The 24,563-nt window shown below is 37.7% G+C and overlaps 1 protein-coding gene across 1 annotated transcript in view; it reads right to left on the bottom strand.

Annotated features, from left to right (window-relative positions):
* Nucleotides 1-24,563, bottom strand: part of tln2a (talin 2a) — a 214,539-nt gene that overhangs the window by 5,424 nt on the left and 184,552 nt on the right. The window contains exons 43-57 of the mRNA XM_072913376.1: nt 23,434-23,580; nt 19,577-19,678; nt 19,383-19,502; nt 19,175-19,321; nt 15,977-16,143; nt 12,622-12,805; nt 12,375-12,500; nt 10,110-10,226; nt 8,302-8,487; nt 8,105-8,212; nt 7,890-7,995; nt 5,424-5,548; nt 2,233-2,421; nt 1,978-2,160; nt 773-898 (exon numbers count right to left, since the gene is read on the bottom strand). Of these exons, the coding sequence (XP_072769477.1) occupies nt 773-898; nt 1,978-2,160; nt 2,233-2,421; nt 5,424-5,548; nt 7,890-7,995; nt 8,105-8,212; nt 8,302-8,487; nt 10,110-10,226; nt 12,375-12,500; nt 12,622-12,805; nt 15,977-16,143; nt 19,175-19,321; nt 19,383-19,502; nt 19,577-19,678; nt 23,434-23,580 (2,133 nt within the window). The remainder of the gene's footprint in view (nt 1-772; nt 899-1,977; nt 2,161-2,232; nt 2,422-5,423; nt 5,549-7,889; nt 7,996-8,104; nt 8,213-8,301; nt 8,488-10,109; nt 10,227-12,374; nt 12,501-12,621; nt 12,806-15,976; nt 16,144-19,174; nt 19,322-19,382; nt 19,503-19,576; nt 19,679-23,433; nt 23,581-24,563) is intronic.

The raw sequence follows: 24,563 nt of genomic DNA, 5'->3' as shown, positions 1-24,563 counted from the left end.
TTAAACAATGTAACAAGGTTTTCCTAAATAAATCAACTCAAGTTATGGAAAAAACTGCCAACATGGCACTGCCATATTTATTATTGAAGTCACACAGTGCATTATTTTTTTTAATATGCCTCAAAACAGCAGCTTGGAATTTGGGACATGCTCTCCCTGAGAGCGTCCCGGAAGAGTTTGTGCTGCAAGGGGTTCTGGGTATTTGTTCTGTTGTGTTTATGTTGTGTTACGGTGTGGATGTTCTCCCGAAATGTGTTTGTCAATCTTGTTAGGTGTGGCTTCACAGTGTGGCGCATATTTGTAACAGTGTTAAAGTTGTTTATACGTCCACCCTCAGTGTGACCTGTATGGCTGTTGACTAAGTATGAATTGCATTCACTTGTGTGTGTGTGTGAAAAGCCGTAGATATTATGTGATTGGGCCGGCACGCAAAAGCAGTGCCTTTAAGGTTTATTGGCGCTCTGTACTTCCCCCTACGTCCATGTACCACTCCGTACAGCGGCGTTTTAAAAAGTCATAAATTTTACTTTTTGAAACAGATACCGATAATTTCCGATATTACATTTTAAAGCATTTATCGGCCGATAATATCGGCATTTTAACCTTGGCTCATTTGGTCAAAATCTCAAAGAGGACTTTTGTAGAAGTCCAACCCCAGTTTTTGGCCTAACAATTGTTGACGAAAACCAAGATGGACTTGAGACTTATGAGCGCGTCCTGTCATGAGAGGTCTCCAGTGATATTCCTGACGATAAGTGAAACGAAATGTTACCTGTGCAATGCCTCCGACAAACTTGGTCTTGACCACCACGTTGTCTTCATCTGCCTTGTCAAACGCCGCCTTTTGAGCCGCTCTCACCAAGTTGTCGGACGCCTTCTTCACAGCGTTGCCAGCAATCTGTTTGGCCACACAGAAAAGCTGCTTGTTTAATATGTTGCATCTTTTCATGGTACTCCCAACACTCCGAAACAGTGAAATGTGGACTACACATTGCTCCAGTCTGCTTGTATTAACAGTGTTTTTCAACCACTGTGCCGTGGCACACTAGTGTGTCGTGAGATATTGTCTGGTGTGCCGTGGGAAATTATGCAACTTCACCTAATTGGTCCCAAAAAAATTTGTTGCAAATCAATAATTATAATAATGTGCCGTTGTCTAGTGCCTGTGCTGTGTAGAGCTTGGCAGGGTAACCATGTAATACTCCATATCAGCAGGTGGCAGCAGGTAGTTCATTGCTTTGTAGAAGTCGGAACGCGTTGAGGATGGTTTGTCGTGATCCCAATATGCAGAGCACAACGGGAGACAGCGTGCAGGTAAAAAGGTGTGTAACGCTTAAACCAAAAATTAACAAAAGGCAAGTCCTGCTGGGAAAAGGCACTGAATCATAGGGATGGCTATGGAAAACAAAAGTAAAACTGAGCTGGCTACAAAGTTAACAAAAACAGAATGCTGGACGACAGCAAAAACTTACAGCGTGTGGAGCAGAGACGGCGTCCACAAAGTACATCCGTACATGACATGACAATCAACAATGTTCCCACAAAAAAGGATAGCGTACGCACAACTTAAATAGTCTTGATTGCGAAAACAAAGCAGGTGTTGGCAATAGCACTCAAAGGAAGGCTCAGGAGAACACCAACAAAACAGGAAGGGTCACCAAAATAACAGCGCAAGACAGAAACTTAAGCACTACACACAGAAAACAACAACAAACTCAAAATAAGGCACGACGACCTGGTGGAGTTTAATTTTTTAACCTTTTCTGCTGCTGGTGTGCCTCCGTAGTTTTTTTTATGAAAAAAATGTGCCGTGGCTCAAAAAAGGTTGAAAAACACTGTATTAACAGAACACTTTTAATAAACTGCATTAATAGTAGGTTGTCCAATTGATACATATTGAGGTTTACAACACAGTTCAAAAAAAGAACAGTGCCCCCTGCAGGTTAGTTAGTGGTATGATTTAGTCGAAGTCCATACCTGCAGTCTCCTCATGGCCTCAGAGTCTTGGTCAGCCTTCACCTTGCAGGCCACCAGCAGCTGTGCAGTGGAGGCGGCCACCTGCTTGGCTGAAGAAATCAGTTTTTCCTCACTGGCGTGGCCTTGCACGGACGCGTTGGCAGCCTCGCACAGGTTGCTTGTGGCCGCCGCCACCATACGTGCCTGGAGAGAGCAAGGAGAATGTTGATAAGTTGTCTTTGTCTCCATTATATCGCTGCGGTGAGACCCACTTACAGCCGAGATGAGACCTTGGGACCACTGGCCGTCGTCTACGGCGTTGGCTGGGATGGAGCCCACTTTGCCCTGAGCCACCAGCTCTCTCTGGGCGGCAGAGGCGGATTTGACCAAGGCGCTGGTGGCGGCAGCGATGGACTTGGCCGCCTCCAGGATCTGCTCCTCGAAGTTTAACGTCTCATCTGCCAGCTGAGGGGGTAAAAAAACAACATGTCGACAATCACCACTTGTGGACATACCAAGTATTACAGGCCATATTCTACCCATAGAATACATTTGATCTGCATATGGATTTTTGACCACTCTTCTGAGTCCTACTGACATATAATCCATTTAAAGGTGGGGTGTATTTATTAATAAGGTGTGTCATATACTTTTTTTTTTTTTTTTTTCATAGTTATTTTTAAAATTAATAGTTTTGATACAGATGGTTAAAGGAACGTGTATCTCCAGGATTTATTTAATTGTTTTTAGGTACTTTTAATTTAATTACAAATTTATATGCAGTATCTATACGATATTACACGATTTTCCTTAAATTATTTGAATCTAAAGTTTTTGGAATGGTGTAGATCTTGTATCCCCACTGCCCATTTAGTCAGTTTTAGCTGTTCATACATTCATTGATTACTTCAATAATTTATTGAAGTAATCAATGAGCCAAGGATGTCGTTGTGGCTTGTACAGCCCTTTGAGACATTTGGGATTAAGGGCTATATAAGTAAACTTTGATTGACTTTTTAAAAAATCCACACATTCAGGATATATAACCCCTGTCCAGTTTGATAACATGTTTTTATTTCTATTTTACTTCATTTTTTCTCCCCCAACATATTTATTGTTTTTTTTACAAACACCAAAAATGTGGATCCAGGATTTTTATTTTTTAATTCATTCATGTATTCCTGTTAGTGTCAGGGTGAAGGTGCTAATGCTGAATTATGTTTCTTCTTGAACATTAAATTTAACATCATTTTCTAGATTAATTCATTGAAAATATTTTATCATAACAGTTAACATGTTTTTTTTTTTTTTTTACTTATTATAATATTTGGTGAGAATCTGATATTTCAAATCACTAAAGTTATCTAGTAAAAAAATAAAAAATAAAATAAATAAATAAATGTTAACTATATTAATGATATTTCAATATATTTTCTTTAAAATGAAACATAAAAATCTAATATATATGTGCTATATATTCTGATATTTATATTTATTGTACTATCTTAGTATTAAGTTTGGGATCTGGCATTTTGGATATTTTCCTTAAGTTCTGTGAATAATAAATGACAAAACTCATTAACATGCAGTAGTTGTGTATCTATGAAAGTGTACAATTAGGTACATAGTCAAACTCTTTCGGCCCATTATGGAAGTCTGTTCTCAGAGCAAAGCAATGCTACAGAAACAGAATTGTGCAGTGATGGGGTGCATGTGCTACTTATCCAATCGTGCTGATTCTGAAGTGTGCAGTTTAAAAACACGTGGTCTTTCTCGCTCTTGGACACACTCGCACACACACGTACACAGCACAAGTCTGTAGACAGAGCGGGACACTGTAGGAATATGTTTGATATATAGTTGGGACTGAATAACAACCTAATATATCAAACATATCAGACAGAGCCCTGCAGAGGAGGCCTCCTGAGGCGGGGGCAGAAAGGCAGGGACACAAGGAGGCAGGGGCAGGGTGGTAGGGGGATGGAGGTGGGTACTTTGGTCGGGGATTTATAAGGAGCCGAAGGACATAGGAATACACTGCAGCAGGATTAAACTAGATCTACCACAGATGGAAGGATGAGAGGAGGAGGAGGAGGAGGAGGAGGGCGAAAACATGGCAGCAGGGAACATGGCCAAATAGGGGGCGGTTTAAAGCCCTTTGAGAGATATTAAATACATGTTCATGGACAAGCATTACTAATTATTTGGGTAAAAAAGGGGGCCGTGGGAGGGGAGAATGCTTGTAGACTGAAGGGAGGAGTTTTGTTGGGAATTATTGAACAGAGAGGAGACAACACAAGAAACACAACATCCACATTGTTGTTAATGCTACAATAAAATAGTCTTTTTTTACAATTATATACCCTTGAAAAACATTTTTTCATAGCCGCCACTTTTTTTGTGGTATTATTTTCATATTTGTCTACATAGACCATTTTATTGCTTTACCCATTGAAATGCTTGATATTGTAAATTGTGATCCTCGACAAAAATGGTCCATAGGACCAACTTGTGACTTACTTTTTCCAAACATTTATCTTAATTTATACTGTTTTTTTCCAACCTTTATGTATGTTGTGGACTTTTAGTTTTAATTATATTAACATTGCTGTATATTTACAGACATAATATAAATACATGATACATAATATTGATATATTAATTGTGTTAGATATTTTGCACAATTATTTTTTTTATTTTATTTATTTATTAAAAAAAAATCATTAGCTTCTACCAAATGTATATGTTCAAAAAGAAGTAGAAAAACAATGTATGTGATCCTACTTCTTAATATCTCTTTTATTATTATTATTATATTTAGGTGTGTTCCAATACAACCTTTTCACCTCAGCTACAATAATGTTAGAGCCTGGAGTATTGGCTGAAACCAATATTGATTAGATGCAATATCTGCACGACTCATAGTACATACTTCTATTATTCTGTAGTGTGAAATGTTACAACAGGTTTGATCAAGTGAAATGAGTCTAACCGAGAACAATGGTCGGTATAAAAAACTATTATTTACTATTTATTATTACCGTCTGGAATGGACTTATGCCGTCTTAAATTGAAGTGTGGTGGTATTTATTTATTTTTTTGAAACACCTAGTGGCCACAATAGTTAAGTTAAGCTCATGACACAGTAAGTTGAATGATGCGGACACGTTTGTTACTGGATACTTTCTAACACGCTTCAGCCTTGGAGACTATACGGTATATGCAACTATAATTATTTGATACTTTTTTATATTGACAAATGTGATGCTTAGACTAAAATATTGTTCAAATAAAGACACTTATCACCTATGTCTAGCGTGTGTGCAATTATGTGCTTAGCTGTTGTGTAGCTGCTAGCTCCTAGTAGCCTATAGCCTACCACGTTTACCTTTTGTAAATGACTTGACTAAATACAAGAAAAGACCAACCTGGTGTGCTTATTGGAGGACTATTAGCTAGTGTCTCACCTTAGGCTTGGCTCGAGGTTTGAGCTGCTCCAGCTTCTTAGCAGCCGCCTCGATGGACGCCGCCGCCCCTAACAGCTCCGTCTCTGCGATCACAGTGGGGTCCTCTGGGTCCACCCACTCAGAACCTGCAGAAAAGGGTGTCATAAAACAGTACAATTACTTAGGGAAGGTTGCGGTAGGGCTGAATCATCATGCCTCACTCAACATCCACACATTTCATGCATGACTAAGCAACACGCGCGATGTGATGATGTGGGCGCCCAAAACAAAGAGGAACGGACGGGCGAGCCGACTCGAAATGGGATGAAATGAATTGATGTTATGAGAAAGTGTGGAGCATCTCACAGTCGGTGATATCAGTCCCAGTACAGAAATTGAACAACGCAAACTTACCTCCATCTGTGGCGAAAAAGAGGAGGACATAGGAGTGTTAGCAAAAGTTTGTCTCAGGGGAAACAAGCAGTGTGACAGAAGAGTGAGAGAAGTGTTATTATCTTTAAACATGGTACTGTTGATGTCGTTCATTGGTGCCACTTTGATAGGAAAATAAGCTACATTTTAGTGCACAGCTAAAAAAAAATGGATCAAGACTCTTATTCAAATAATAAAGAAATAAGGCTACTTTGGTGTTTGAATGTTGATGTTCTTGATGAGTTGTATCTTAGTATTAGATTCATCAAATAATACAAAAAAGTTATTTTGTTCAAGCTGCTGCCCTAAAATCCTGTAGCACACAACAGGATTTTTGATAAGTGCTCAACACCAAAGCAAGCTTTTTTCTTTATTTTGGATTATTCTTGCTGGGGCTGCAACAGTTAATTGATTAGAAAAAAGTTTTAATTTATATTCTGTTGCTTTGATTAATGGTTTGAGTGTGACTGTATATAATTTGGACTATATAGAGTTTTTGCAACTTTAAATATTTTTTATGCACACATGTTAAAAGTGCAATTTCAATGTTGTTTATTTGGAAAAAAAAGCAGAACTTTTTTTGTAAATTTTAACTATTTTCCTAAAGTACGCATTGAAGCGATAATTTATTTTATCCAATTAAACTAACTGATAGATTACTCGATTACTAAAACAATCCATAACTGCAGCCCCAATTCTTGCACAGTCTTATAATGCTACAGTATTATTTTTATGATAAAACAAATCTATATTGTATGACTTTGAAAAACAAAACGTTATGAATGATACATTTGAACATATATATATATATATATATATATATATTTTTTTTTTATGATCGTTGTCACATGTAACTGTGTGCACATAAACTTCTTACTGGATTTAAAAGATGTATCTTTCATAGTCTACATAATTAAAATTAATTGACGAAAAAAAAACATTAATATACCATACAAAGGATAGGTGCAATAAGATAAAAGAAAACAATATATATTTTTAAAGTTTTTGAACATACATGTACAAACAAACTACTGTATTTTTCGGACTATAAGTCGCAGTTTTTTTCATAGTTTGGCCGGGGGTGCGACTTATACTCAGGAGCGACTTATGTGTGAAATTATTAACACATTACCATAAAATATCAAATAATATTACTTAGCTCATTCACGTAAGAGACTAGACGTATAAGATTTCATGGGATTTAGCGATTAGGAGTGACAGATTGTTTGGTAAACGTATAGCATGTTCTATATGTTATAGTTATTTGAATGACTCTTACCATAATATGTTACGTTAACATACCAGGCACCTTCTCAGTTGGTTATTTATGCATCATATAACGTACACTTATTCAGCCTGTTGTTCACTATTCTTTATTTATTTTAAATTGCCTTTCAAATGTCTATTCTTGGGTTTTATCAAATACATTTCCCCAAAAAATGCGACTTATACTCCAGTGCGACTTACATAATTTTTTTCCCTTCTTTATTATGCATTTTCGACAGGTGCGACTTATACTGCGGTGCGACTTATACTCCGAAAAATACGGTAAACTAAACTAAACGTAAAAAAACCCCTAATGGATCCTGTAAAGTTATTGATATAAATCTGGGTTAACGCAAATATAAGACGACCCTGAATATAAGACCAGACCTGTTTTCGTAAAAAGCTCTTTTTTTTGCTGCAAAAAGGATACAATTATGACTTATCACCATCATTTTAAAATGAGCATCACAGCTCATTTTCTGTTGTCTGCTAACTTACTAAATAAACACCTGTAAGACACTTTTTATCCAGCGTGTGTGTGTGTGTGACAGGAAGAAAAGCTCTGACTCGCTTGGAAAGAGAAGTCCTTTGGTGCTATTTGTTTGTTTTATTATGCATAAATAAAACTCTACCCCAAATGTAGGACAAATTGTCTTTTTTTTTTTTTAATTGGGGAAAATTACTGTTTTATATTTGGGGCAAAATATTGCTGCTGATTGGTTAACATTATAAGGGTAAATATTGTGTGTCCATGACGGACTATATTCTGTATTCTGTATGTGGTCCTACCTTTCATGGCCTCCGCAGACTGGATGAGTTCGGTGACGGCTCCGGCCACTCGTTTCGAACACGCTGCCAGCTGCTGCTTTTGCTCAGGTGTGGGCCGCTGCAACACCTGGGAAAAAATTAGGCAACACACTTGAGTATACAAACTGTGAGGGCATAAAAAGAACATTTCTAGCAAACTAGCTTAAAAGGTTGTTCCTGCTGAGAGGATAACCCACCAGAAGTACTTGCTCCAGCAGATCAATGTACCCAACAGTGCACTCTGATCCGAACCTCAGGGCCCTGTTCTTCACCTCCTCGTTGACATCAGGGTGGTAAGCCGCTTGCTGCATAACAACGTAGTCAACACTGTAAGGCTGGCACTTGAAGTTCACCACAACATGACAGACTACTAAAGAAAACTAAAGAAAAGAACCTTGCAGCTGGCGAGCATGTCGGAAATGGCCTTGCGACTCAGGTTGGCCGTGTGGATGATGTCCTCCTGTCGGGCAGAGTTCCCAGCAGCCACGGCTTTAGCCGTCGCCATGGTGATGCCTTTGGTTATGCGGATGAATTCTTCAGGTGTAGTTGTTTTGATAGGGGGGTCCCTGGAATGGAATAACTGAGGGGGAGAAACATCAGGTAAATGTAATTTGATATACTGTATACAGATGTTGTAAATAGTTTTAGAAGACAATCTAAACAGCAAGTTATTAATATTAGTTGATATTTTTGGGTGATTTATTAACAATTTTCAAGTATTGTTAATCATTTTAAGCACTAAACTGTAAATCCTTAGATCTATGAGCTGAGATATTGTTTTTTTAGGCTAAGCTATGATAAACTAACATGGTAATTGGGATTAGTTACATATTGTATATATTATATAAAAATATAATATAATATAATATGTCAGTATATATTAAGTACTGTATGTATAATATGTAAATATTACATACATGTTATATTTTATATTACTACTATGGTACATTTTTAGTCTACTTAATACGGGGACGTGCGTGGCGCGGTTGGGAGAGTGGCCGTGCCAGCAACCTGAGGGTTCCTGGTTCGATCCCCACCTTCTACCAACCTCATCCCGTCCGTAGTGTCCTTGAGCAAGACACTTCACCCTTGCTCCTGATGGGTCGTGGTTAGGGCCTTGCATGGCAGCTCCCGCAATCAGTGTGTGAGTGTGTGTGTGAATGGGTGAATGTGGAAATAGTGTCAAAGCGCTTTGAGTACCTTGAAGGTAGAAAAGCGCTATACAAGTATAACCCATTTTACCATTTTTTAAAATCTGCATTATCCTTTCCATCCTCCTTACCCTTTCCATCCTTTGAAACTGAGCTATTGTGTGGAACAATTTCCCTTGTGGATCAATAAAGTTTGTCTAAGTCTAAACTTCACTATGGGACGATATGCCACACTATGCTAAACAAAGCTATGCTATATGCTATGTAAAGTAAGCGAAGCTAGTATGCTATGCTAAGCTATGTTAATATGACTTAATTGAAACCAAAAGAAACTACGATAAGATAAATTAAGCTATGTTACAGTAAAGTCAGCTCAAGTCAATTAAGCTATGCCAATGCTATGCAGAATTAAGCTCAACTATGCTAAACTTAGCTATGCTAAACTAATCTCAACTATGCTAAACTCAGCTGTGCTAAACTCAAGCGCAACTAAGCTAAACAGATATAAGATCAACTATGCTAAACTCAGCTATACTACGCTAAACTAAGTGTAACTATGCTAAGCAAACATAAGCTCAGCTACACTAAGCAAAATCAAAGCTCTTCTATGCTAAACTAACGGAGCAATGCTAAACTCAACTATGCTAAAATAAACTAAACCTAACTATAGTAAGCAGAACTGAGCTCATTGATGCTAAACTAAGCTTAACAATGCTGAACTAAATTAAACTTAACTATGCTAAAATAAATCAACTAAGGTGAACTAAATTGAATGATGCTAAGCTATGCTAAAAAAACAAGGTCAACTCGGCTTTGCAAAGATAAAATAATATAACTTAACATAAAATAGGCTACGCTGAGCTATGCTACAATACACTCAACTTATCAAGTAACGCCAACTGTGCACAAACTGCTGCCATTGGTCAATTAATCTCAGTGATCAATTTTTTTTTAACTTTTTGTAACAGTGAAGTTGCAGCATAGACTAACTAGCGATGGCATGAGAGCTACATGGATGGATGACACGAGAGAATCATCCAGTTATCCTCACCGCCATTTCCTGTTTGATGCACTCAATGGTGGCCTCCAGCGCTCTGGTGCCTCGTGTGGCCTCGTCCTCCACAGCCTTGACTGTCTTTAGCAGGGACGTCACGTTGGTCACCATCACCTGTGAGAGAAATGATCAGAAAATTATAAACAAATATATTAAAGGCCTACTGAAACCCACTACTACCGACCACGCAGTCTGATAGTTTATATATCAATGATGAAATCTTAACATTGCAACACATGCCAATACGGCCGGGTTAGCTTACTAAAGTTCAAATTTAAATTTTGCGCAAAATATCCTGCTGAAAACGTCTCGGTATGATGACGTCAGCGCGTGACGTCGCGGATTGTAGCGGACATTTTGGGACAGCATGGTGGCCAGCTATTAAGTCGTCTGTTTTCATCGCAAAATTCCACAGTATTCTGGACATCTGTGTTGGTGAATCTTTTGCAATTTGTTCAATGAACAATGGAGACAGCAAAGACGAAAGCTGTAGGTGGGAAGCGGTGTATTGCGGCAGGTGTTGTGCCGGATAACGCACCCCCGCCGTATAATGCACCCCCTGACTGTTTTGCCGGATAACACAGCCGGTGTTTCATTGTTTAAATTCCCGAAAGATGACAGTCAAGCTTTACCATTGGCCTGTGGAGAACTGGGACAACAGAGACTCTTACCAGGAGGACTTTTGAGTTGGATACGCAGATACGGTGCCGTGAGTACGCATGCAGCTGCGGCTTCCAAACATTTGATCGCTTGCCCGTACGTACGTGCGTGCTGCTATGTGCATGTCACATACGTAACTTTGGGGAAATATATGTGCTGTATGAACTTTGGGGAGGTGAACGGTACTTTGGGCTGTGGGATTGAGTGTGTTGTGCAGGTGTTTGAGTTGTATTGGCGGGTTATATGGACGGGAGGGGGGAAGGTGTTTGTTATGTGGGATTAATTTGTGGCATATTAAATATAAGCCTGGTTGTGTTGTGGCTAATAGAGTATATATATGTCTTGTGTTTATTTACTGTTTTAGTCATTCCCAGCTGAATATCAGGTCCCACCCGCCTCTCACAGCATCTTCCCTTTCCTCATCCACAAATCTTTTATCCTCGCTCAAATTAATGGGGAAATCGTCGCTTTCTCGGTCCGAATCGCTCTCGCTGCTGGTGGCCATGATTGTAAACAATGTGCAGATGTGAGGAGCTCCACAACCTGTGACGTCATGCTACTCGTCTGCTACTTCCGGTACAGGCAAGGCTTTTTTATCAGCGACCAAAAGTTGCAAACTTTATCGTCAATGTTCTCTACTAAATCCTTTCAGCAAAAATATGGCAATATCGCGAAATGATCAAGTATGACACATAGAATGGACCTGCTATCCCCATTTAAATAAGAAAATCGTATTTCAGTAGGCCTTTAAACTGCTACTCATAATGGATGTAATTACTGTATATATGATATACAGTACAGGCCAAAAGTTTGGACACACCTTCTCGTTCAATGTGTTTTCTTTATTTCCATGACTATTTACATTGTAGATTGTCACTGAAGGCATCACAACTATGAATGAACACACGTGGAGTTATGTACTCCATCAGTGTGTGAATGTGTGTGTGAATGGGTAAATGTGGAAGTAGTGTCAAAGCGCTTTGAGTACCTTGAAGGTAGAAAAGCGCTATACAAGTACAACCCATTAACAAAAAAAGGTGAAATAACTGAAAACATGTTTTATATTCTAGTTTCTTCAAAATAGCCACCCTTTGCTCTGATTACTGCTTTGCACACTCTTGGCATTCTCTCCATGAGCTTGAAGAGGTAGTCACCTGAAAGGGTTTTCACTTCACAGGTGTCATAGTTTTGATGCCTTCAGTGACAATCTACAATGTAAATAGTCATGAAAATAAAGAAAACATTTTAAAATGAGGTGTGTCCAAACTTTTGGCCTGTACTGTATATCCTGTAATAATATATCCATCCATTTTCTACCGCTTGTCCCTTTTACTGAATTTGTATTATGTGATTATGTCGTGCCTTTACGCTATAAAGGTGGCTAAACAGACACTGCTGTAAGAGACTTAAACATGCATAAAAGGCAGATTTTGTTCAAGAATCCATGGTACACTTGGCTGCTGCATAACAATATGTAAATGTATAATACATGATTATTAATATATTTTCTGGCTGTCATTTGATGTGCAGGTGTACCAAATGGAGTGTGCGTATGGGCCCAGCATATTAATTCATGTGTTCCAGGCGTTATGGTTCGCTCACCTTGGCGGCGCTCTTCAGCTGGTACATGGACGGGTCGTCTGCTGCTTTGCCGGCGGCACACTTGGTGGCGCTGATGAGCTCCGCCAGCGCCTTGGCGACGTCTTTGACGGCGTTTATCAGAACCACCTACAGCACAGACCAGGCAGGGTTATGAGATTATGAGGGATAATGGGACATTTAGGAAGTAGTGGTTGAATATTACTGCATATGGAAAAGAGTATCCTAAAGTTCTGTTGAACTGACCAACCTGAGTCTCTGGATCGTCTGAGCCGATGCTGGCGGCTCCCAGTTTGACCACATCAGTGAGGTGGGTGATGGTTTTGGCAGATGACTGGGCCGCCTGAGCCAACCTGTCCTGGCCGGAGGCGGCACCAGACACCAACATCTTCGTGTCCTCCACCAAAGCTTTGGCCGTCTTTAATATGTTCTCTCTAAAACAAAAGCGGCATGGTCAAGGAACAGAATGCAAAAGAGGGAAACAATCATACTGTATTATGACTCTGACTACCACTACAATGAAAACAATAAAACAAAAATAATAATACAAATATACATTTCTTTAGTAGTATTAATTTAATTATTGTAAGCTCTCACAATAATTGTTATAATAATGAGAATTAGAACAGATGCAAAAAAAAAAAAAACACATAAAAAGCTACAGTATAAATAACATAAAAAGGACATAACATTAGGTACAGTACAGGCCAAAAGTTTGGACACACCTTCTTATTTCAATGTGTTTTCTTTATTTTCATGACTATTTACATTGTAGATTGTCACTGAAGGCATCAAAACTATGACACCTGTGAAGTGAAAACCCTTCCAGGTGACTACCTCGTGAAGCTCATCGAGAGAATGCCAAGGGTGTACAAAACAGTAATCAGAGCAAAGGGTGGCTATTTTGACGAAACTAGAATATAAAACATGTTTTTAGTTATTTCACCTTTTTTTTTTTTTTAACATGTGCTCATTCATAGTTTTGATGCCTTCAGTGACAATCTACAATGTAAATAGTCATGAAAATAAAGAAAACACAGACTGAGAAGGTGTGTCCAAACTTTTGGCCTGTACTGTATACAGCCAGACTTGTCCAGGGTGTACCCCACCTTCCGCCCGATTGTAGCTGAGATAGGCTCCAGCGCCCCCCGCGACCCCAAAGGGAATAAGCGGTAGAAAATGGATGGATGGATGTATACAGCCATAAAGTATTATGACAAATATTAAAACTGCTAATAATAATTTTTGTATTTCTAATATTAAACTAGTTCAGTATTTTTACAACAACAATAACTACAACAGATGCAATAACAAACAAAAAACAGTATAACAGTTTAAATAATATCAAAATGGTGCAACATAAGTTATGCAACCAAGGAGTATTATTACTACTATTACTACTACTAGTAATAATAATAATGGTATCGTTCAATATTTAGAATTATACCTTTAATATTACATTTAATAACATTTCCATATTGTAACCACAACAATAATAATAATAATAATAATAGCAACAGCTGCAATAAAATTAAAACCTACACTATATAGATCAGAGGTCAAACATGCGGCCCACAAGATGAGTTTGCTCAGTGTAAAATTGAAGTGCATTTTTAAATTAAAGAAACTGCTGTTCTAAATGTGTCCACTGGATGTCGCAATAGCAATTCTGATAGGCAAGCCAATTGTTTATACCGGGGAGAGCAAGTATACCAAGCAAGAGGTACACGGTAAAGCGGGGCTGTGACTCCTCCCCCTCGACCTAACGTAAAACAAACAGGAGTAAAATAAATAATTGATAGGCACCAGCCCCCCCCGCCACCCCGAAAGGGACGAGCGGTAGAAAATGGATGGCTGGAGGGTAACTCCACTTAAAATGCTGCATGAAACACTGCACAATGATATATTTCTGTGAAAATGATTGTCTTCTGTGTAAATTTGAAGAAAGTGAACAGTGGAAATGAGGTAGTTTGATACATAGAAGAGTTTTTATTCATGCTTTATTTTTTTGTTTTATGTTTCAAAGTGTAATCGCTTTGTAGATACACTGAGACAAAGTCTAAGTTCATTGTGATTTGATGGTGTTTTGTAAACTGCACAAATTTTTTCCTCAGAATTTTCAACTAACTTGAAGTGTTCTGTCAAGAGGATTATTTGTGATATGTACATTTTCATAATGTGCTTGTTCTATATTAGGTTGTCGTAGTTGTATTTTAAGTTATTATGCCCGTCCGGCCTACATGGGAATAGTTTTCCTCCATGTGGCTCTTGAGCTAAAATTAGTTTGACATCCCTGCTATAAATTATTTAAAAATGGCGCAAAAACAGGTATAAAGTCATGGAGTATTATGACTACCATTACTACTACTACTAGTAATAATAACAATAGTATTTATTGTTAAATACATATTTAGAATTATGCCTTCATTATTATTACATTTCATTATAACATTTCAATATATTTTATGGTTATAATAATAATTACAAAAACTGCAGTAACAAAAACAACACTATAAATAATATTAAATTAGCGAAATATCAGGTATATAGTCATGGGAGTATTATGACTACTATTACTACTACTACTAGTAATAATAACAACAATAATATTTATTGTTAAATATTTAGAATTATGCCTTTAATATTATAAAAAAAATTATTATACCATTTGAATATATTTTATGGTTATGATAAACATTACAAAAGCTGCAATAAAAAAACAACAAAAATATAAATAATATTAAAATAGCGCCACATCAGGTATACAGTCATGGAGTATTATGACTACTATTACTACTAATAGTAGTAATATTAATTGTATCTATATTGCTATATATTTAGAATTATATGTTTAATATTATTATATTTAATTATAACAAATTTAAATATGTTTTATATTTATGAAAATAACAACTGCTGCAATAACAAACAAAAAAAAACCTACAGTATATTAAAATGGGTATACAGTCATGCAGTACTAGGACTTTTATTACCACTACTAGTTATAATAGTATTTCTATTGCTAAATGTATGTTTAGAATTAAACCTTTAATATCAGATTTATTTATAACATCATTCATTAGCTGCGATAAACAATTTATAAAAAATGCTATGAATCATTTAATAGTAATACAATGGTTATTATGCATTTTGACATTTTTTGTTACATTCAAGTCAAATCTTATTTTACACTTTTTTGACTGCTTTACTTGTGGTCTGTTTCACATTCAAGTACATGCGTCGCCATTGAACTAATATATTTTCACAGTTTTTAACAGTGGGCCTTCTCTGCCTTCCCACTTCCATGCTTCTGGATAGACGCAGGGAAATATTTCACTAAACAATTTCATATTCCGATATTGGATTATATTTTTGGTCGGGGTGACAATAGAGTTTTGTCTTGTTGTTGTCACCCCAAAAAATAGTTTGAGAGAGAAATATTGAAAGAAGAGACATTTCATCTTGCTTGCCCTGAGGGTAATTTGTAGTTTCTAACCGTGAAGACGTTGCCTCTTCCTTGTTTGCCTGTGCTAAGTCATCCCTTCACCTTCTGGTGAAACGTAACCACAGTCAATAAAACACATCCAAACATTTCCTGCCCCCACCTGTGGTCAGCGAAGGACTCGTCGTCCTCCGCGTTAAGAGTGCTGGCGGAGGCGAACATGATGGTGGTGTCCAGATCTGCGATGATGCCCGACACGGCGCTGGCTGCCGTGATGCAGGCCTGTGTGCCCTTGTTGCCAGCCTGCAGCGCCGACAGCACCAGAGACACCTGAGGACACGCAATGACAGCCTGTAATCAAGCTGCTCAGGGCGACAGACAGGAAGCACATTTTCAAACTAGTGTCACACAACAAAAATAGGGTTTTCACAGTATTTGCTGCTTCCTTGGTTTGTGGGATCATGTATTGGAAAAAAATTATGCAGCGACCATGATACCTTTTTTTTTTTTTTGCTATAAAACAAACACAAAACTCCAAATAAATGCCTCCTTTCTTGCCCGTCAATATGTGTATTTATCTTTTCTATGGCTAATACCATGTGTTGCCTTAGACCAGGGGTACCCACACCTTTACAGCAGGCAAGCTATTTATCAAAAGACCAAGTCAAGGTGATCTACCTCATATACTGTATATGTAAATATGTGTGTACAGTACAGGCCAAAAGTTTGGACACACCTTCTCCTCATTCAATGCGTTTTCTTTATTTTCATGACTATTTACATTGTAGATTGTCACTGAAGGCATCAAAACAATGAATGAACCCATGTGGAGTTATGTACTTAGCGGGCGCCTTAGCTCGGTTGGTGGAGTGGCCGTGCCAGCAACTTGAGAGTTCCAGGTTCGATTCCCGCTTCCGCCATCCTAGTCACTGCCGTTGTGTCTTTGAGCAAGACACTTTACCCACCTTCTCCCAATGCCACCCACACTGGTTTAAATGTAACTTAGATATTAGGTTTCACTATGTAAAGCGCTTTGAGTCACTAGAGAAAAGTGCTATATAAATATAATTCACTTCATTTCACTTAACAAAATACGGTGAAATAACTGAAAACATGTTTTATATTCTAGTTTCTTCAAAATAGCCACCCTTTGCTCGGATTACTGCTTTGCACACTCTTGGCATTCTCTCGATGAGCTTCAAGCACACCTGTGAAGTGAAAACCATTTCAGATGACTACCTCTTGAAGCTCATCGAGAGAATGCCAAGAGTGTGCAAAAAAGTAATCCAAGCAAAGGGTGGCTATTTTGGAGAAACTAGGATACAAAACATGTTTTCAGTTATTTCACCTTTTTTTGTTAAGTACATAACTCCACATGTGTTCATTCATAGTTGTGATGCCTTCAGTGACAATCTGCAATGTAAATAGTCATGAAAATAAAGAAAACGCATTGAATGAGAAGGTGTGTCCAAACTTTTGGCCTGTACTGTGTGTGTGTGTGTGTGTGTGTGTGTGTGTGTGTGTGTGTGTGTGTGTGTGTGTGTGTGTGTGTGTGTGTGTGTGTGTGTGTGTATATATATATATATATATATATATATATATATATATATATATATATATATATATAAATATATATATATATAAATATATATAAATATATATATATATAAATATATATATATATATAAATATATATATATATATATATATATAAAAATATATATATAAATATATATATATATATATATATATATATATATATATATAAAAATATATATATAAATATATATATATATATATATATATATATATATATATATATATATATATATGCATAATGAAACACTGTTGTGGGCCTGGCATCTGTAAGGCTAACAATAATAGAGAAATAAAGACAAAAGCATGGCGTATTCTGATCTGATGAACATGTCAGTATTGATCAGTGAATGACAGAGGACATAATACAAGATGGAATAAATAGTGATGGGTCAAACGATAATGAAGCGTTATCAAACACAAGGTGTGACACTGTGTCCCTTAATGCTTCGATGTGTGTGTCACTTGAAGAAAAAAAACATGTGGTGAAGACAACTGCTGTGTTGTTTTGACTGTGATGTGCCAATATGCGCCAAATTGTGTTTATCAGGAAGCGCTTCTTTTGGCTCACGAGTGACAGCTGGTACTAAAAGAAGTCAGAGGAGTGTTTGACATTGGTATTTGTCGCCATTATCTATCTTAAAGGAACAATTCAGAATTGTGGAATCATTTTGACTTTACACAGCCAAATAAGGTACATGTTCTTCTTTTCCTGATTACTATTTTGGTTAATTAACCAGAGTTGCACAATTCATATTCCTTTTGGAAATTATATAAATAAATATTTGCTCAACATTTTTATTGGAAGGTCAAATGTAGGGACTTTTTAAATCCAGCAGATGGTGCCATTATGAAACATGCAACATAGTGTCAGTGCAGTCTCAATTCAGCCAGTGAGTGTGCCACATACTCACTTATGTGCCATTTACCCATCACTGTGTAGTAATATAGAAACTGATTTCAAATTGATTTTAAAAGTTTATTTAGTGGAAGAGTTCAATCCAAATAGTGACACTATTATATTCTATAGACTCTATAGACAAGGAGTGAAATATTTCAAAAAATAATTTGCATAATATTTGAATGTATTTAGACTTAATTTATTAATCTGATTCATTATTAGTGCTATCAGATAATATACTTATTGTAATAACATATTTAATTGAAAGATTAACGAGGAAAAAAAAAAATTCCTAATTTTGTACATGTTTTAAAAGCACAATTATTCAAAAAGGCCTCCCCTAAATACCTGGTATTCTCTGCAGTTGAGTAAATAAATGTGTCTTTAATATTCAATAAATTAAAACATACATTTAGCCTATTCAAAAAAAGAGCTGTATATTTAGAGCTTTCGGACTACATGAATTAGAAAATAAAATAAAAATAGTACTAACAAAAATAAGGCGCATCCTTTTGTAATAATAATATGAGTCTTACATCAAATCATTTGTTTGCAAATGTTCATGGAGAGCATCACTGCAGACCTTCCCACATTTGGCCGCAAGTTATACAGTGACAGTCAATGTTGCTCAAAAACAGTCAACTTTAAAAGCGTCATTGCTTTTTTTTTTCAAGGATTTCCTACTAAATCTACTTTGAGCGACAGAAAATACCAAAAGCGACAAACTAAAAAGCAACAGTCCAATGTGATCTTATTGTAATGTTGATAGACTGAATCAACTATTAATTTCTAAAAATAGAGCATATTAACAGTAAAGATACTGTACACTTTTGGTTTGCTTCTTAAACCACGTATGATTTGTACCTTCTCTGTGACGGCACGGGCGCAGTCGATAAGTTCTCGTTTGGTAAAGCTGTCAGAAGGAGTAATCTGCAGCGCTCCGGCCTTCTGGACCAAGAAGATGCATCCGTGGCCCAACTCCTGCACTCTGGTCTTAATCTGGAAACCAATCTGGAGAAACCCCAAGCACACTTAAATTCATGCCATACTTGTTGTAGTTCATGACTCGTACCTCTTCTGGCTCGGCCGTGTGGGCGGCCATGCGCCCCTGCACCGCCAGCTGGCTGAAGTCTGCGGTCACCTGAGAGGCCAGACTCCCCAGCTCGTCTGGACATGTCACCGATTTGGTCATCTGAGTCACAAAAACAAAGCACTATCATTAACTATGGAAAAGTCTTCCAATGATGCAATGTAGACGATTTGTACCATTTCCTGGGCGGTGACTGCAATAGCTTTGGAGTGTTTCACCATACTGGTCTGGTAGTCCACGAAGGAGCCCTCAGGTTCAGGTGGCGTTCCCTCATCCAGCTACACAGGACAGATGGGAATTTATATTGCTTTGCCTCTAAAAAAAAAAAAAATCCATACTATGCCTCCCAAAATTATGTCATATTATTATAGTTAGTGCTAAATCAAAATAAATTGTGCAACTAATGTGCATTTAAACATGATAAATGCGCTAATGTTTTGTAAATAATGCCTTCACTTTAATAATAATTATAAGAAAAAGTAATAATAACCTAATTCATGGAGAAATACAAATAAATAATACATTGTTATAATAGTGCACTATGTAATGATTTAGTGTAACTTTTGTAATCTAGCTTGCAAAAACATTCTCCAATATAATCTATAAATTGACATTAGATTTGTGTTTGACCAATAAAACATCCTTCTAGATTCTTAAAATGAATACATGATGATGGTGATGTTCTTTTACACGATGCAGCAAATTGTTACATTTTATATATATATAAAAAAAAAAAAAAAGGTGCAGCACCTTTAAAAATGTGACGTTACTACTTACAAAGGTGAAAATGTATCAATAAACCATTATTACACAATATGTTGTTAAATGGCAGCATAATACAAAATACATCATTATTAAATGTGTAAATACTCTTCACATATCAAGTTACTCCCTAAACAAAAATCAACTATATTAGTATGATAAATGACCCACACAATTACTTCATGAAACACAGATTCATCATAGCAGTCTGTCGGGTGCGACAATGACTGTTTCATTTCGGTCGGATCATAGTCCTCCACTCAGCCCGGTCTTTTGCCTTCAGCTGCCAGCCAGGTTGCAGTGTCGAACTTCAGTTCCCTCAAATTCCGTTTAATGGTGTCCTCGTACCGTAGCCTTGGCCGCCCTCGGTTTCGTTTCCCTTCCTCCAGCTGTGAGTAGAGCAGATGCCGAGGGAGCCGCTCGTGACTCATTCTCTCTACATGCCCGACCCATCTCAGGTTCGTTTGGGTTAAGATGTCATCCATCGATGGCAGTCCAGCACGACTTAGGACCTCTGTGTTCGGGATTTTGTCTCTCCAGGAGATGTCCATGATGGTCCGAAGGTGGCGCATCATGTCGGCGTGAAGTTTTCTGACTTGCAACCTGTAGAGGGTCCAAGTTTCAGCACCGTACAAAAGTGTAGCTAGCACAGTTGCTCTGTACACCTTGCACTTGACGCAAATAGAGACATGCCTGTTGTTCCAGAGTTTTTCCCTTAATTTCCCAAACACAGCACTCGCTCTCCCCATCCTGAGTCTGATCTCATCATCAAGCTTGGCATTTTCTGTCACTGTGCTTCCGAGGTACTTGAATGTCCGGCATAGCAAAAGTGGGTCTGCCATGACACAGACCTCCCCTGGTAGGGAGGATGTGGGCTCATACTTGGGTGGCTGGTACAAGCATTTCGTCTTCTTGATGTTTATTTTGAGGCTGAACTGACTAGCTGTTGCTGCGAACTTGTTCACAAGATCTTGTATGTCTTCTACCTTGTGCGCAACTATAGCACTGTTGTCCGCAAACAGCAATTCTCTCACAACCTTTATTGTTGTCTTGCTCTTTGCTCGAAGGTGAGCAACCTTGAACATATCTGCATCTGTTCTTGTCCGGATGTAGACCCCCTTTGATGTGTCCTTGAAAGCAACCTCGAGCATGGCTGATAGGTAGAGTGAGAACAGGGTTGGTGCTAGAACACAGCCCTGCTTCACTCCATTGCTGACTGGGAAGTCCTTTGAGACAGATCCACTCAGTGCCACATTTGCCTGCATGTCCGTATGAAGCGCCTCAATAAGCTCAACAAACTTGTCTGTACATCCGTACTTCTTGAGAACTTGCCACAATCCTTGCCTTGAAACCGTGTCGAAAGCTTTACTGAAGTCAATGAAGACCACATAGAGCGGCATGTTCTGCTCAATACACTTTTCCTGCACTTGTTTCAGACAAAAGATCATGTCCATTGTGCTCCTTCCTTGTCTGAAGCCACATTGAGTTTCTGGAAGTACCTCTGGTGAGATCTGTTCATTCAACCTATTCAGAAGCATTCTTGAGAATATTTTACTGACAATGGCTAAGAGTGAGATGCCTCAATAATTCCCACACTCTCTTCTGTCTCCTTTCTTGAACAGTGGTACAATGCTGGCATCCTTCCACTCTGTGTTTCACTTCATGAAACGCAGATTAATGAGACCTATTACAAGGCAGGTATCAAAAAAACATCCCTCTAATGCAGTGTTTTTCAACCTTTTTTGAGCCAAGGCGCGTTTTTTGCGTTGAAAAAATCCGGAGGCACACCACCAGCAGAAATCATTAAAAAACGAAACTCAGTTGACAGTAAAAAGTAATTGTCGCAATTGTTAGATAAGACTTTAAACCATAACCAAGCATGCATCAATATAGCTCTTGTCTCAAAGAAGGTGTACTGTCACCACCTGTCACATCACATCATGACTTATTTTGACTTTTTTGCTGTTTTCCTGTGTGTAGGGTTTTAGTTCTTGTCTTGCGCTCCTATTTTGGTGGCTTATTCTCTTTTTTTTGTATTTTCCTGTAGCAGTTTCATGTCTTCCTTTGAGCGATATTTCCCGCATCTACTTTTTTAGCAATGAAGAATATTTCAGTTGTTTTTTATCCTTCTTTGTGGGGACATTGTTGATTGTCATGTCATGTTCGGATGTACCCTGTGGACGCCGTTTTTGCTCCACAGTAAGTCTTTGCTGTTGTCCAGCATTCTGTTTTTGTTTACTTTGTAGCCAGTTCAGTTTTAGTTTCGTTCTGCATAGCCTTCCCTAAGCTTCAATGCCTTTTCGTAGGGGCACTCGCTTTTTGTTTATTTTTGGTTTAAGCATTTTTACCTGCACGCTGCCTACCGCTGTTTCCGACATCTACAAAGCAATGCTGCCACCTACTGATATGGAAGAGTATTTACACGGTTACTCTGCCGAGCTCTAAACAGCACCGACACTCAACAACAACACATTATTTGCAGACTATAAATACCGGTTTGCAAAAAATATTTTTAACCCAAATAGGTGAAATAGATCATTTCCCACGGCACATCAGACTGTATCTCACGGCATACTAGTGTGCTGCGGCACAGTGGTTGAAAAACACTGCTCTAATGCAGTTGTTCTCAAACTTCACCTCAGAACCACCACCTCAGAAAACACTTGGCTCTCAAAGTACCACCATAATGACCAACATTGAAATACAGCAGCGTAGTAGGCCTAAATGATCATTAAAAACAAGGCAGAGGTTCTATTAAAACAGCAACATTATATCTAATATTTTTGGCCACTGTAACATTACAAACACTTTGAACAGTAACACTGTGTTAGAATATTTAATTAGGTGATTCCTTGGCATACCACTACATGGAGCCAGCGTACGTATCACAGTTTGAGGATCACTGCTCTAATGTATGCCGCTCTCATGGTATAAATCCAAACTGAGCATTTTCTCATCAGTGTGAAAGCAGATTGTTTGAATACCCATTGAATCGCACGTCATTTGTGCAGGTGCAGCTAAAGGCTGCACCTGCACAGCTAAAGGCTGCTAAAGGACTGGTGAGGATGTGATCACAGCTTTAAAATAGCATTGCCTATAAAAAACATGTGATTGCACAAATCACATGCACTAATTTAGCCTGCTTATCACATCACACAGATCACATTATAATAACTTTGCATGATTTAAAAAGTAAAAGCTGCAGCTGTCCGGTGCCAAACTGGTAAAATAGTGACTAAAACTGGTGCGTAAAAGGTAAACATGGACTCACCTTGGCCATGGCCTCGGCGATAGCGTCCACCATCCCTCCCACCATGCCTACTTCACTGGCGGCCTCGTTCAGCGTCACCATGATGTCATCCACCGCCTCCTTCATGAGCTGGGATGCCTCGGCGATGGCGTCGTGCGTGTGGGACGCCTAACAGAGCACAAGAGCCATGATGAAGCCTTTGAAGCTAACCATTACATTTTGTTCCTCAAGAGGCAACTGTGAGATACTGTAGGGCGGAGTCTTTCCCTGAGGGCTACATACTGAAATGATCATTTTACATAATGTAAACCATGTTATATGATATGCTATGAAGTCATATATACAGTATTTAAAGAAGAGCAACAGCCCAAAGCATATTATTTGAATTAACCTTTTCTCCTCACAGTACACTTTTTTAATTTCTCATAATATCATGATTTTATTTAAATATATATAATTTATTCCTGTAATATACACTCTCCCCACCTAATTTTCATTTTATTTCATATTTTTCATTTTATTATCAGGTTTTCTAAAAAAATGTTTCCCTTTAATATTTCAACTAGGGATGTCCGATAATTGCTTTTTGCCGATATCCGATGTTCCGATATTATCCAACTCTTTAATTACCGATACAGATATAAACCGATACCGATATCAACCGATATATACAGTCGTGGAATTAACACATTATTATGCCTAATTTGGACAACCAGGTATGGTGAAGGTAAGATACTTTAAAAAAAATAAAAATAAAATAAGATAAATAAATTAAAAACAATTTCTTGAATAAAAAAGAAAGTAAAACAATATAAAAACAGTTACATAGAAACTAGTAATTAATGCAAATTAGTAAAATTAACTGTTAAAGGTTAGTACTATTAGTGGACCAGCAGCATGCACAATCATGTGTGCTTACGGACTGTATCCCTTGCAGACTATATTGATATATATTGATATATAATGTAGGAACCACAATATTAACAGAAATAAACAACCCTTTTGTGTGAATGAGTGTGAATGAGTGTAAATGGGGGAGGAAGGTTTTTTGGGTTGGTGCAGTAATTGTAAGTGTATCTTGTGTTTTTTATGTTGATTAAATAAAAAATAAAAAAAAATAAATAAAAAACCGATACCGATAATTAAAAAAA

The sequence above is a fragment of the Nerophis lumbriciformis genome, linkage group LG06 (assembly GCF_033978685.3).
Source record: "Nerophis lumbriciformis linkage group LG06, RoL_Nlum_v2.1, whole genome shotgun sequence".
NCBI classification, from domain to species: domain Eukaryota; kingdom Metazoa; phylum Chordata; class Actinopteri; order Syngnathiformes; family Syngnathidae; genus Nerophis; species Nerophis lumbriciformis.
This window is presented reverse-complemented; position numbering and strand designations above follow the sequence as displayed.